Source organism: Cervus elaphus, chromosome 26 (genome assembly GCF_910594005.1).
Source record: "Cervus elaphus chromosome 26, mCerEla1.1, whole genome shotgun sequence".
In the NCBI taxonomy this organism is placed as follows: domain Eukaryota; kingdom Metazoa; phylum Chordata; class Mammalia; order Artiodactyla; family Cervidae; genus Cervus; species Cervus elaphus.
In genome coordinates this window covers 40,089,102-40,104,586 of record NC_057840.1, presented here as the reverse complement: position 1 = coordinate 40,104,586, position 15,485 = coordinate 40,089,102, and the positions used below count along the sequence as shown (strand labels likewise).

Here is a 15,485-nt window from a genome sequence, read left to right as displayed (position 1 = left end):
ATTAATCCACATATTCTTCCTGTTCCTCTGTAGCTAGTTTCCACTCTCCCTCCCTCAACACTTGGTAAGTGACTCATTTGGTAAGAAACGTTATTCAGTGAAAACATATGTACCCTTTGCTTTCGAAGGAAATGAAATGACACTTTAATCTTGTTTTAGAAAACAAGCATTTACATGGTTATTGCAGACTAAGCCCATAATGCACTTGATATGAGAGGAAGGTCCTTGGTTTTGCTAAATCCTGCCTATGGTTGAAGTAGAATGCTGCTCCTACTTGGAACAGAGAAACACTGTCCCTCTGGGTTCCTGCACCTTGGGTTTAACTGCCAGTCAGGGGCTGTATTTTAGTAACCACAAAGGAAAACAACTGAGATGTCCAGTACCCCTGTCCCCATTTTCTATCTTTCTCATTCATTTTATGTGATAAGAGAAGAGCTCTGTTTCAATAGCGTTGCTCAGTTCCACAGCTGGTCTTCACTGCACAGCAGGAAGCATTCTGTAACCCGGGAGAATATGCATCAGAGCACAACCACCATGCACACCCACACGCATGCGTGCACTCGTGCTTAGAAAGGCCCATTGAATGCTGGGCTCCCAGGCTTATTTTCCCTCAATCAGTTGGGCTGATTTCACAAACTGGCACTCAAAAGCACATGTCAAGGGAATATGTTCTAATTATAGAGGCCTCTATTTGGTGGAAGAAATACAAAGTTCCCTTTTCTTCTCCTTGAAACTTTAAAAGACTTTCCTCATTAAACTCACATGCCTGGATAAAAATGGTTTCTAAAGGCTTTAAACGGCTTAAGAGGCAGCAACAGATAAATCACAGGCTGTAGAAACTGGATTTGAATACTGGTTCTGACACTTTCTAGGGGCACAACCTTGGACAACTTATTTAACCTCTTGGAACATGAGTTTTGACAGATAAAGTAACAATATTAATGGGCAATGGGCAGAAAGTGACTAGTACAGTGCCAAGCATGGGATTACCTAATAAATTATAGCTATCATCACGATCATCAACAATAATATTATCAATAATCACTAATACAATCTTTTTCCCATAATCTTTTAAAAATGTGTAGGAGTAAATGATTCATACCCCCCTCACTTTGCCTACTCGATAATGTATCTTTCTCCCCAAAATAAATAAAAACCAAATATGTAAGCCAAGCAAAATATGAGAGGAAAAGCCAGGAATGAGGAGTGCAATCTTATTTCCATGTTTCTCTAATAGATTAGTAATTTGTTGGCACTGGCTCTGACAGAAAACAGATGGATCCAGCATTAAGCACAATGAAGGCAGCAGATGCTAGGCCAGCCCACCTCAGCTGGACGGGCCTTGCAGCCAAGTCCGAGAGCCCACAGTTTTCAAGTGGGTTCATCTTGGCACACCAGCTTTGGAAAATTGGTCACCAAATGAATTCAGATTTTAACTCACCGGGAGCTGTATTCAAGCACCAGATAACGGAAGCAGGAGCTACACTCTATTCACATCACCAACATTATTTTAGGAGGATCACAAATAATTCTGTACCTGACTCTGCAATTTTAAAATTTGCTAGTTAATATTAATATCCCAAGGTTACAGCTTCTATGGAATTATTAAATGTTTCCAGCTATTTTGCTTCTCACTTTCAACCATCCAACAATGACTTAGAAACAACTACTGCATGCAAGGTCCTATATTATTTCCCCTTGCTGTGGAGGGTAAAATGGTGCACAAATCACAGAACAGACACTTGAAAAAAATGAATAATTAGCTATATATTATGATGAACACATTTGTGAATTAGGTTTAAATCAGCACTTTTTATGGTCATCTACCACTACACTTGTCATGTTTATGGAGGTAGAATTTCTACGCATTAGCAAGCAGACATGCCCTATGACCACCAGCACAGTTAAGACATGGCAAGGGCACTTCTGTCAGGACAAAAAACAGCCATCTGGTGGTCAGTCTCGTCCCCGGCCCTGGCAGCCACTGGCCTGATTTCTGTTCCTGCAGTGTTGCCTTCCCCAGGATGTCATGGAAAGTGACTCATGCAGTACTGGGTCTGGCTCCTTTCACTCAGCATCGTGCTTCTGAAATTCATCCACAATGCTGTGCATATCAGGAGTCTGCTCCCTTCTGCTGCCGAGCTGTATTCCATCTTCTGTGGACATGTGGGCTGTCCCCATTTCTGGCAATCGTGACTGAAGCTACTGACACTTACACACAGGTCTCCCAGTGGATATGTTTCATCTCTCTTGGTAAACTCCAGGGATGGCTGCTATGTTGCACACTAACTGCATTCTTAACTTTGTAAGAAACTCTACCACAATACATATGAGAGTTCCAAGTGCTCACTGTATATCCTTGATATTGCAAATTTTTAAAAAATATCAGCCATTCCAGTAGCTGTTATGGGTACTCTTGTGGCTTTAATTTTCATTTTCCTAATGATAAATGATTTTGAGAGCATTTTTCATGTAAATAAGATCCTTGCTGTGTAAAAAAAGTTGTATTTCAAAAACCTTCCAATGTTACTTTTCTAATCAGAATGATCACACAGTGCTATGCTTTCAGGCACAGATTTAGGAGAGAAACTGACTGAGTAGTTAAGAAGACCATAGATTCAAAATGAAAGCGCACTTACCCCAAGTTGCAGTAAACCCTACTATTTGTGGAAATTGAGTTAATTTATCTTTTGAACTGATACATGAGGCACCACATTTTTCCTAGGTCAACATGCATTTTAAAAAGTATTCGAAATGCAAAAGCAATAATAATATGATATAAAGCTTGTAAAAGAAATGGAAAGATTCACTGCCTTACAGTATGACTTTAATGTTTCACTTTTGGTAGCTTTTTCCCATTATGTTATAAAAATTAACTCCCTTTAAAATGTAATTATACAGTGATGCGAGCTCAATACAGAAGATACAGAAGCACAGAGAGAAAACAGACAACAATGATCCCTAGTGCCGTCTCCCAGAGGTAATTCTTCAGCACTGAGCAGTCAGCCTAACAAGCATCAAGCATCAAAGCAGCATCAAGGAGGAGCAATGGGATACTCCAGAATTCTCTCTGTCTGAATCCCTGGAATTCTGTCTCCATCCATTCAGGAAATAGTTTTTAAGAGCCTCTTTTGTGCCCGCTCTGTGCTCACTGCTGATGATGCAGCGGTGAGCGAAGGCAGAGAGCTTCCACTCTGGTTGGCAGGAGATAGGTCAATAGATAAACCTAGACCACGCCATGCGGTGCCGAGTACTCTGATGGAAAACGGAGCAGGGAGAGCTTGGACAGAGTGTAGAGGGCAGGCACCCCTGAGAGCGTGACTGAGGAGAGCCGCCGTGGGGAGGGAGCTGTGTGTGCATGTTGGTGCCTCTCCACCACCACCATCAAGGCTGACATACACACAGGCCTGGGAACATATGGGCAAGTCCGATGCTGGTTCTGACTTCAGAGCAAGGAGAGAAGAGAGGAGCGCAGGCTCTCAAGGAGCAGGGGCATAAATGTCTGCATGTGTGTGACCTTCACAAAGACACTGGTCACCACAATGTCCAGTTTCCTCATCTGCACAAAGGGTATAATGCAAGACTCTCTATCTCCTGTGGTTGCTGTGGGAAAAAAAATATTCATAGTAACTATCGCTGGATGCTAACAATGATTAGAATCTGCCAAGGAATAGACAGAAGCTGCCCCAATGTTAGTAAGATAACTTTCCATCAGCAAAATTCTTTTTACTGTATACTGTATCATAAGCCTCCTTTTACTTTCAATATGCACAGATATTCAAATCTATTTCAGAGTAAAGCATAAGAAAAAGTTAACTACTGCCCTAAAAAAATGTAAAATTATATTGTCTTAATTCAGTAGCCAAATTCGGCATAAAACAGTAAAAGCCCTATGGTAAGGAAGGAAGGATTCTCAGAGTCACTTGTCACAGGTGCCTGAGCACCTGCGTCCTCCCTGGGCTCAGAGCTGCTGTGCCCTGCGCACACCCACGGATGGCGTGGGAACGGCTCCCCCTGCAGGGAGGGCTCTGATCCGCTTCACCTGATGGCAGGTGCAGGAAGCCTTCAGAAAGGACCGGTGGTGCCAACGTGTACTGAATTGAACACTAGTCATTTCTTTTAAAACAAGCAATTTAAAAAATGGCAGAGCTGTGAGCCTCAGGAAAAGGCAGCTTGCTAAGACTTAAGTCAAGCAGCCTGTCCACATCCTGCGTTTCTACACCACCATTGACAACTGTCCTGATCCAGGCCGGCGATCCAAGTTCACAGGATGACCACGCCCCATGGGATGCCGAGTCATTCAGCGAGGGGAGGGGACATTGGCACCCCAGATGCTGTTGATTTTAATAAGCAAAGTGAAATAATTATCTTCACACTAGTCAAAATTCATGTTGCTGTATATTTTTTCTTTCTTACTGTGAAGTCGATTTGTACTTTAAATTTTCCTTACTTCTTTCCTAATTCCCAGGTTTTGACAAAGTCAAGATGATTATCAGTCTGCTAAGAAAAATTCAAGTTTCAACCATATAGCTTGAAGGCTAAATTTGAGCATCAAAAGATGATGCTATTAATCACCTTTGGCTATAATATGATCTGCTACAATTTGTTTTCTCCTACTATGAGCAAGATAAAGATTTAGAAAATTTTGAACAAAGCTTTACAGACTATGGAATTAATACTTTTCCCTAGCACTGTCCATTTAACAAAAAAATCAAGTTAACGTAACAGGAAGAAGTACACACATCAAGAACACTGCAACCTGTTTCAGGAGAGAAATGAATGAAACTGAAGCAGGAGTGGCCTGCACACAAACCAGCCTCCAGAAAGCCAAAGAACAAGATCTCCAATTAGCAGCACTGTTCACGGCAGGTAAAATGAATCCATGCGGCAGACACACCTCACTTCTATAGAAAAGAGGCTGAATTCAACCTAATTTAAGAGCAAGAGTGGGGACTAAAATCGTGGGTCATGGTGACCCCAAGGCTACCATGGCCTAGAAGGCTCTCTGGAGTAGCTGGTAGGTGACATTTATACGTTGTTCCTCTTGAATTGAAACACTTGTAAGATTATTAACGTGCAATTCACTATTTTAGAGCTGCATTCATTTCAACTAGGTATCATTTAAAGTTTGCCATTGCTGACTTTTAATGAATAAAGGAGAAGGAAGAGTTCCGATGGCATCTGATTTATTTTAGAGGGGAGCACTCTAAACCCTTCTGAAAAGCACCTCTGACCAAGTACTTTAGGAATAAAGGCTCGTCAGACTCATCTCCTTATAAGCTCCCTGCTTCCTAAGACAACTATACACATCAAGGCATAAAACCAAGGCTGAGTCCGTGCGCAATGTCTATAGCTGCACATGGGGGCCCCAGACTCTCACACGGGGAGCGACACCTGGGGGCAATCGCGGCTCAGAACTCCTGTCAGTTGCTCAAGAAAATACTCCTAAATCCTTGCAAAACTAAGGCTAGGCCCTCACTTTTTGCAATTAGTGACAAATATGCAAAAAATATTTGTGGACAGTCTGTGACAGACCCTGCTCTAAAGAACATACGAACAAGACAATGTCTGTCCTTAGGAAATAGATGAAATGGCTTTCAGCTCCCTTTTCCACATACAAATTCATTTATTAATAATTAATACAGCAATTAAAGAATTCCTTTTTATTTATTAGAGCCAAGTCTCTCTGGCCCTCTCTACTCACAAACACTTTGTAAGGGGAGTTATTTTGTATGTGCTTGCTTGAAGGTAGAAAAGCACGATTTCATAAAATACACTGTAATTAAACATTTTTACACATTTAGATTGGTTTCATCCCATTTCTATATTTAATAATTCAGACTGTATAGTATTAATATACATTTTAAAAAAATTTCCTCTTAATAGGAATCTTATTCTTAATCTCTAGTATTTTTGGCGTATTTCAAGCCTGTATTCCCCAAAGCTCCTTGAAGGCTCACAGTCTGTCTTCTCTCTCCAGCAGCTCGCTGCAGGGACCAGCAGGAAGGAGTGTATCTAACTCATGGGAAACGACACAGCAGGCACTCTGGGAGTGGCCTCTGGTCTTTCTTGGTTCAAACCCTCGCTCTGCACTGACCAGCTGTGGGATTGTGGGTAAATTACTTAACTTGCTCATTTGCAAAATGGCATGACATTACAGGTTTCCTGTTAATGAAGAAAAATGGGAAAGTATACCTCAATTTGAATCCCAGCATGACCACTGTGTACCCTGGGCAAAGGTGTTTATGAGGTACATGCCTCAGTTTCTTCAAGTGGAGTAACAGTGGTACCTATAACATGGCATGTTGTGAGGATTAAATGAGTTAATATAAGAAAAACACTAAGTGTTTAATAAATGCTGGCTGCTGTTACCAATAATTTTGAAGAAGCTATTTCTGACAACAAAAAGGTTTAGCAAAAAGAGACTGTAAAGTATCTTCTCCTGAGATCTCTTAAAAACATTAACTCGGAAGAAAGCCATCTAGCTAGAAACAGAGAAGATATGACAAATGACTCTGTGGATCTCTGCACAAGTGATTCTTTCCAGACATCAAAACCTGTAACATAAAGATGGAAGCTGAATATTCTACTAATAATTTGAGTAGTTAATCAAGAGAAAGAAAAAAAAAATACTTCATTTGGGTCTCTGTTTAAAAGGATCAATCAAGAGAGAAAGGAAAGATAAGAATATTTCTTGAATTGAGAAATACAAGTTATAATTGCCATTTCCTGTCATTTGTTTGGTGAGGACAGGGGGAATACAAGGAGGAAAGCAAACAATTCTGATTTGAACTGAGAGCACCAGAAAATGGATTTTTAGTTCACGGCATCGGGAGCCAGTCAAGAAACCTGGGGGGTGAGGGGGAGTATAGAATATGCTGGAGATGCCACATGGAAGGAGAACACTGCTGAGGGCATAAAGTTAAAAAGTGCTATGTATGAGAACTGTCAGCCTTATTTTAAATTGTCCAACCTAGGTTTAGTATTTATACCTTAAAAAAACCCAAAACAACAATCTTCTTGATTATATATCCAAACTGTTATGCAGTGGATCCAGGGCGCCACATTAATGTAAAAAGGCGCTGGAGTCGAAGCAAAATTCAGACTCAGAACATTAGAATTAGAAGCAACTTCCAAGGTAACACAATCTAATTTTCTCATTTTCTATAGGAAAAGTAAACCCCAGAGAGTAAGCAATTTTCCAAAGGCATACAAGGTTGGGTGAGAACTCTCACAGGAGCAGTGCTATTAAATCAAGAATCTTAATATTCAAAGATTCCAGAAAACTGAGGGCTTTATTTAGAGGATAAACTCATTTTATGGAAATTATCTTTTGTGTTATTAGCTAACTCCTGAAGTATGAGTGCTTTATTAGCCATTCACACAAGACTCATCAGATAGTCCAAGGCACTGCCTTCCCACCTTCCCTTATTTGAGAGCAGCAGAAGGTGAGATTGCAAGAGTATTTAAGAGTAGAGTGGCCAGTTTCCAAGATAACATACATGAAACCCTTGGAGTGGCAGTGAGTAAGTCCCAGGCCCTAGCCACCCCTAACTCTGAGAATAAGGCCCTGGTCTTGTCTCCAGTTACATTCTGAGTAAAAGTCCACATTTTCTGTGCATGTCTCAACTTACAAACTGCTTTCCCAATTTTTGCTAAAGTTCTTGTCCTTTCCAGATAGCCAAAGTCCCCCCAGTTTTGAAGATACCCATTGAGTGGCGCAGAGGGCAAGCAGGCACTCTCACAGCTGAGTGATATGTTCTGCCTTAGCTCAGCAACAAACGGCCACATGTCACAACTACCTTGGCTGATGGGGAACTAGGCAGACCCTGGCTATCAACTGGGACCTTAAATTCCCAGAGCTTTTACAGGAATTAATAACACAGAAATCTACATGGAATGAAGGGAATCAAGTCAAACCTACGTTTATACCACTCTGACTACATGCACATGGACAGAGGCAGAAAGGGCCATGGGAAACATTTGCTCTGGGTGTTCTAATATAGTTTCCCAACAACGCAAATAGTTGGAATACAAAGTAACAGAGCAACACAAGTTGAGGTGATGGTGCTACACTGATAGTTCTGAAGGTGCTTAAAATCCTTCAGAAAGAGATCTTTAGAAAACAAGAGAGCTTTCAAACTGTGAGGTAAGGAAAGCTTTCCTGAGAAATACCAGGTAAGAAGCTGAGAAGGCACCTGGCCTCCTCAAAGAATCGTCTGGCCTTGCAGGTACTTCTATGGCTGAAGAAGCTCGAAGGGCATCAGCACAGCACATTTTCCAGATGGACACTCTCAGAAGTATTAAGGCTTGTCTATGGCCATACCACCCTGAATGCGTCTGATCTCAGAAGCTAAGCAGGGTCGGGCCTGGCTAGTACTTGGATGGGAGAAACATTACGGCTTTAGTGAGTCAAGGAATCTGGTTTGGCTGTGGAGGCAGGGCAAACATTGTACTAGTTTCCTAGAGGGCATTGTCTTCATTCGGAACATTCCTGGTATTTTCAGAAGTGAGGAAACTCTGGGAATTGTGCCAGATTAACTCATTCTAAGTTATCCATTAATGTCTAATTTAAATAAACAAAATATAAAGAAGGTGCTAAATTCAAATGCCTTATTGCTAGAAGTGACTTAGAAAAAAAAATGTATCAGGTTAAACACCTTGATGAAAGGATTCTGCACGTGTAAGACAAAACAGACATCAATGTTCAGGAAGGCAGAATGTAAATGGGGCATTTTGGGCATGGTTTCACTTATTTTTCTACTCATGCCTTATCTTCCTTTTTGAAAGACATGTCCATTTCAGGCTTTGTCCTGTCTTTTAAGAGTAAAACTGGCAGTGACTGAAAACTAGAACTATTATTTACCTGATAGAGCACTCTGGGGACAGATTAGGAGGAAAAGTAATGGAATGCAATCCTTCTGAGTAGTGAGCACACTGTTACAAAGGTAATTACAGAGAGGGAGGGGCAGAATCAGGACTCAACAGAACAACCTAAGTTTTGGATCAAACTTTTTGAGGTCAAGGCTTGTGCTGCTTTCGCAACAAGCATCTAGAGCTACATCGCAGAAACAAGGGTTCACTCCTTCATTATTAATAACACATGTATGAAGAGCACTTACCAGAGTGTCTGATGCATGAATGCTTAATGAATAGTTGCTATAATTATTCTTCCCATCACTATGGGAAACTGAAGGGCTGTGGTTTGCATTAACCTCACAGATCTGTCAGGTAACAACGGGATCTTAGATGTTTGTAACATTGAAGTCTTGAAAGAACTTGCATGGTAAAATTTCTACAACCTACTGAGTGCATTCCAGAGAAACTTTTCTTTACCTTGTGGTCCATACTGGCTCATCTGTGGACCGTAAGTCCCACTTGAGTTACTCTGCTGAAAGCTACTGATTCCAGGGTGCATCTGGCCTCCAGGAGAAGGATGAGGCGACATGGATGGTCCTGTCTGCTGAGGTCCATATTGAGACATCTGAGGGTTTCTTTGTGTGCCTGCCATAAAACCTAAGTGAGAAATAAATGGAAATATATAAATGCAGGTGACAAAAGTGGACATGGAATTGTGTGCAAGGCAGATGGGAGAAGACTGGGGTTGTGGGATTCCCCTATGCAACATCGAAAGACATCTCAACCCAGTGTGGAAGATGCGAGAGGGTCCAGGGTCTCTCATTAGGGTTCCTAGGAACCCTATGGACTTAACACTTAAACTAGGGAAAGGAGAAGAGGAATAACAGGCAAGTGACCTTAACCTCTCCTAACATCCATTCTTGCCAGGTTGGACATGCTGTGCACATCCCTCAGAGCCTTGGCTCAATTCTGGATCTCAGGGCCACACGTTGCCATTCAAACACCCCAGCCCTCTCTCAAGCCCAGGACAGCATCCAGCTCTCCCTTGCGTAGAACTCTCTCCCTTCTGACCTCCTGGAGCCACAACTGCTCACTTTGACTCCTGCAGTGCTGAGACTTACCACCTGATTCACACTGTCCCCTAGGGGGTACTGCACACAGGTGGAGGGTCTGAAGTGTACTCTGCTACCCAAATACACTGTGACTTCCTCCTGCAAAGTTCTGCCCATGGCCATGGTGTCCCCAGCGCAACACCTGTGATCCTTCCTCCCACCCCATGTCCTATGGTGCGATGGAGCCATCAGCACGTCTTTTGTCTCTACTTCTGAAATGCACCTTGGGTCACTTCTCTTCTCCATTTCCACGTCTATAAAAGCTCCTGTCTTTCCCCCCACACCTTGTCATGGTCTGGCTCACCCCTCTCAGCCCTACCCCATGTTTTGTGCCTTTTGGTTCACTTTCACAAAGCTGCCAGGTCTTCAGGGATAAAAAAGGAAATTAGAGCGTATCTTCTCTGCCTAACACCCCTGCCCCCAGGATCATTGGATCCAAAGTAAAATGCCAGCATTTGACTATAGTCTCTGGGACCCTGTGTGGTCTGAGGTTGCTTTTCTCACTCTAACCCCACTTCCTATAGTTTTCTCTCCTCCTCACTACCTTGAAATCCACGGCCTTCTCATGCTTCCCAGAAGATAACATCAAGCTCTTTCCCATGATAGAGCCTCTCTCTCCGGCCCCCTCTCCCAAGAACCTTCTACTACTGCTGGTTCCTTCCCGTCCTCCAGGTCCGCCCTCCCTGACGGCACCTCCTTTTCTGATGGCAATTTTCCTAACCTGTCATCAGCTTACTCTATTTCTGACTCTCTTCCCTAGAACATAAGCCCCAGGAAGGCAGGGATCATGCTATGTGACCCTGCTGCACCCTCAGGACCTAGTTGGGAGTTTGCACATAGTAGGTGCAAAAACTGTGTAATGAATGAATGAATTTTAAATTCCTCTTGTACCTAAAGTGCTGAGCACCACATGGTAGGTGCTGAGCAGATAGCTCGCCAATGGATAAAGAAAATCCATCTTTCAATTGAGAAAGACTATAAAGTCAAGGTATGTCCCCCTCCATCAGTAGTTTGGCCAAACATAAGCAAGTATTATACATAGAATGAACTGTGAATACACATTTAGATAAAGAATACCCCATGTCAATATGTCTATCTAAGAAAAAGAAAAATTATCAAACCAGCAAACTAACAAAGGGCAGTTTGCAAAACAACTCCCAGAACCTGAACCTAGGGGTTAGAGCTGGTCAGAGTCCCCGCTTGTCAGCTGAAGGCTCTAGAACAGTGGCAAGTGCGGAGTGGGGTGGGTTCCATCTGCTCTGGAGGAGAACCAAGAGCAGTAGCTTCCAGAGAGTCTCCTGAGGCAGCTGGAGGGAAAGGTGGTGCCTGCATCCAAGATCGGCTTACATTTAGGGGGTTAAAGAGCAAGGCATTTACAAAGGCCATGCTTTACATTTCAGTAAGAAAAAAAGTCTTCGAACACTGCTTCTGTCTAAAGAGAGAGACATAAAATATAAGTGAGTAGAGCTGTTCCTTATTATCCTATTTCATTTATTTATAAAGATAAGGCTTGTTAAATTGGGCTCAATTGGCAGCTCCCAGATATAAATCATCATAGAAAATGTTTGCTTTTTCAAATCTGAAAACAAACAGAAATCAGAGTGCTAAAATTACTATAAATGATTGCATCTTCAGATGTAACATGAAATATTTATCTAAGCCTTACTATAAAATTCTCAAGAGTTTCATACAGAGTCCTGTTTAATAAAAAAACGTGTCTGAATTCCATACAGATTGTATAAGTTTTTTTTCCTTTCTCTCTTTGGAGAATGACTGTTTTCTTCTTCATTAGTTAAGGAAAATAATATGTGTCCTCTTTTTAGCATTAAATTTCACTTCAACCAAGAAGTGTCCATGCTGAAGGATTAGAACATGTGTAATATAGCACATCCTTAAGTTACTGCTGCCTCTCAGACGCTTACTATAAGCTTAAGGTTTGTTCAAATGACTTCTAAGAATTCTTATCTGGCAAGTTATTTCATAATTTCTGACTCTTAATTCAGTCCTTAAAAATATGTACATATATGATGCCATGATCCAGTTGAGTCATCTCACTCATCACTGGAATTTTGCAGAAAATAAGTTTGTGAAAAGGCTCCTAAAGAGGTGAAATGTTAAACTTAATCCAAATGGAATATGTAACAACATCAAATTCCACAATGTGGAGACAAGGTTCTATGGTGTATGGAATCCACCTCCTTCCATAGAAATTAAAATGAAAATACAGAGAAAAAAAATTACATCCTTTTCTCTGTATGCTTTTACAATGGCACTACTTACAAGAGGTTTCTGAAATCTTGTTTTATTTTTGGTTAGACTCATCCCTTTCCATGTAATTCCCAAGACAATGAAAGGAGGTGACATAATTTCCCTGACTCTTTTCTGAGCTATAATCATTGAGTGGCAGCTAACTGGGAACAGAAGGCCTAGATTATAGTTTTGCTTGTGTCAATAGCTCAGAATCTAGTAGGGTAGACAGATATTTATGTAAATATGCTGCAGTGTGTGAACTGATCAAAACTAGCAGCGTGACCTTAGGTGAATCATAATTTACCTGAGGCTCAGCTTCCTCATTTTAAAAGTGGATGAGGTTGCTGTAAGATAACTGAAACAGCACATGAAAATGTTCTGTAATCTGAAATGTGATACACAAAAGTAAGAGATGATGATGATAATTTTCTGGCTTATAAATTGCTATGAGTATATTTTAACTTCTGAACACTCCACATATTCAGGTGCAGTTTCCAACCAGTATGAAGAAGCTAGTTTTTATTTCTTCGTTTATTTAAGTATGTGGGATCCACATTACTCCAATACTTGTGTCAGTTCAGTTCAGTTGCTCAGTCGTGTCCGACTCTTTGCGACCCCATGTGTGACTGTCTACAAATTCTAAAGGGTTAAAAAAATATATACTCCTGTCTCCTACCACTTAGTCTCCCTGGCCAAAGGCAAGTGGTTTTTTAATGTATCCTTTCAGGGATATTTTATAATTTGTTTGTGTTAGACTGTGTATTTCCTTTATCATGAGTAAAGTTGAATATTTTGTTTTACAGCAGTTTCAACTCTTTTTCTAGAACTATTTATATCATTCGTCCATTTTCTGTTGGCCACTCTATGTCATAACTAGGAGGTATCTCATCTTGCAGATTCAGCTTTTTTTACCAAATAGCTGCATGGTTCACCAAAACTTTTGCATCTGCAGTCCTATGAAAATCTGGTCCTTCAGTCTGATTAACACTGGCAAAGGCCATACATAGTCTTGGCAGGAAAGCAATGTGATCTGACTTGCATTTTCAAAAGCTAATTCCACCATCATATGCAGCATGAAGAAAGGACTGAGGGAAAGTAAGGCTAAAGGTCAGAAGACTCGTTAGAGGAGTTAGGGAAAGTGATACACAATATATCATCATGATTAAAGGCCAGCAGCAATCCTACTAAAAAAGACTTCCACTATGGATTGTTGTTGTTATTTGCTAAGTGGGATTCAACTCATTGTGACCCTATGGACTGTAGTCTGCCATACTTCTCGGCCCACGGGATCTCCCAGGCAAGAATACTGGAGTGGGTTGCCATTTCCTTCTCCAGGGGATTTTCCCAACATGGGGATTGAAGCGCATCTCCTGAATTGGCAGACAGGTAGACTCTTTACTGCTGAACCACCAGGGGAGCCTCCATTATGTATATAACCATATTTTTAAAAGGGCATTGAATATAGTCATAATCTAAACAAACTAATAAAAACTTAGAAGGCAGAAGTTAACAAAAATAGAAGTATTTCTACTTTTCATCCTGAATATAGAGATCTGCACATCCATTATTTGTTTCCTCATCTATAAAATAGGGACAATTGTTATCTCTCTCGTAAGGTTGCTGTGGGGATTAAATGAGATGATACATGCAAAAAACTTGTAACAGTGCCTGGCGCACATACGCAGTGAGCTTTCAATAATCACCATCTGTTACTGTTATTATATGCTCAAAAAAGGAAAGCAAGAGAGGCGGCACGGTATGACAGCAAGAACTAGGACATCAGTCATGTTCACTGTGCAGAATACAGTAATTAACCTAGCCTTTCTGCCTCCGTTTCCTCACCTGTTAAATGCAGAGAGGGAAGACATACAGTATTTATAGAGACACTTCTAGTTCTCCATGATTATGGCTTAAACTTTTAAAAAAAATCTAATTCAGGTCTGTAATTTGCACACATATTTATTTGGGGGACAGTCTTCATTTTAACCTTTATTTTGAATGAAATAAATGTTAAAATGTTTCAAAAAAATAAATTTCAACCTAGAATTTTCTATTTATGGTGACACGTTTGATTGTATTTTGCCTCCTTTAGAAAGTTATTATAAAATAGCAGGTTGTAGCACAGTTTATGAATAGAAAAACTGACGGTTAAAAGAATGAAGCCTTTAAAAAAAAAGAGCTGTGTAATTTTTCTAGTTATTAACCATCTGAGTTTAGAAAACCAAACTAACTAGTAAGGAAAATTTAGGAAGTATAAAGTTAATTTCCCATATAGTATAAAAGCTTGTTGAACTACTAGGTGTATTATGGAACTGGCAAATAATCTAACATGGAAAAATCAAATTTTGGAAAAAACAACTAATTTAGATAACTACTATTCACATTATATAAAAGAACTTATTTGGAAATCTTAGAAACTTCATATGAAAATATGGTTTACACATTTCATCCATAAAGTATATGCATAGGTTTATATAAGTTATGTAAGTGTATATATTTTATTTCTGAATCCTTCCTTATATGTATATGTGACCACAAACATATGTACGATCAAACTTGACGAAGTGGAAATTCTATTCTGAGAGGAAAGGTACTGCAGTAATAGGAAACACACACAAACACACACATGCATGCATGCCATCTGTTTGGAATCAGATGTGGATTATAGAGGCTGCCTCCACTATCCACTGTGTGGACCACAGGTTCTCTTGTATAAAACAGTGAATGCATTTCCTATCCTGGCTTACAAGACCATTCTGAGAATCAAATAAGAAAAACATACGTGGCTGTACTTTTCTAAACCGAAAAACACCATGAGAATGCCATACAAAGGTATTACTGCTGCCTTTTTAGTGATGCTGCAAGCCATTCACTGCGTGAGTTCTGATCTAAGCTATCACACTGGTAACTCTACCCACAGTAATGACATAGAAATCTTCTACCAGCATGCTCCAATTTTACTCCAGCATTCATGGAACTGCAGTTAAGAAAAACCAGCATTTTTTTTTTAAAGTAAAAGATGTGATCCTTGTCTTTGAAGAATTACAATTTAGTTGAGTAGACAATAAAACTTACCAACAGAGAAAAATGATAAAATCACAAAGTAACTGAGACAGATTCTGGGCAGCATGCTAGGTGCTGGGGATATAAACAGTGAGCACTCAGGCTCTGCCCCGTGGACTTAACATTCTAATGGCAGAGACAGCCACCAACAAACAACTAAGAGTAAGTATGAGCAAAAGAAAACAGAAGTACAGGTACTCT

General features: G+C 40.5%; 1 protein-coding gene across 1 annotated transcript in view; it reads right to left on the bottom strand.

The window, feature by feature from the left end:
- Positions 1–15,485, bottom strand: part of ARID1B (AT-rich interaction domain 1B) — a 410,724-nt gene that overhangs the window by 64,835 nt on the left and 330,404 nt on the right. Inside the window, exon 7 of the mRNA XM_043887975.1 lies at positions 9,337–9,516. Within this exon, the coding sequence (XP_043743910.1) occupies positions 9,337–9,516 (180 nt within the window). The remainder of the gene's footprint in view (positions 1–9,336; positions 9,517–15,485) is intronic.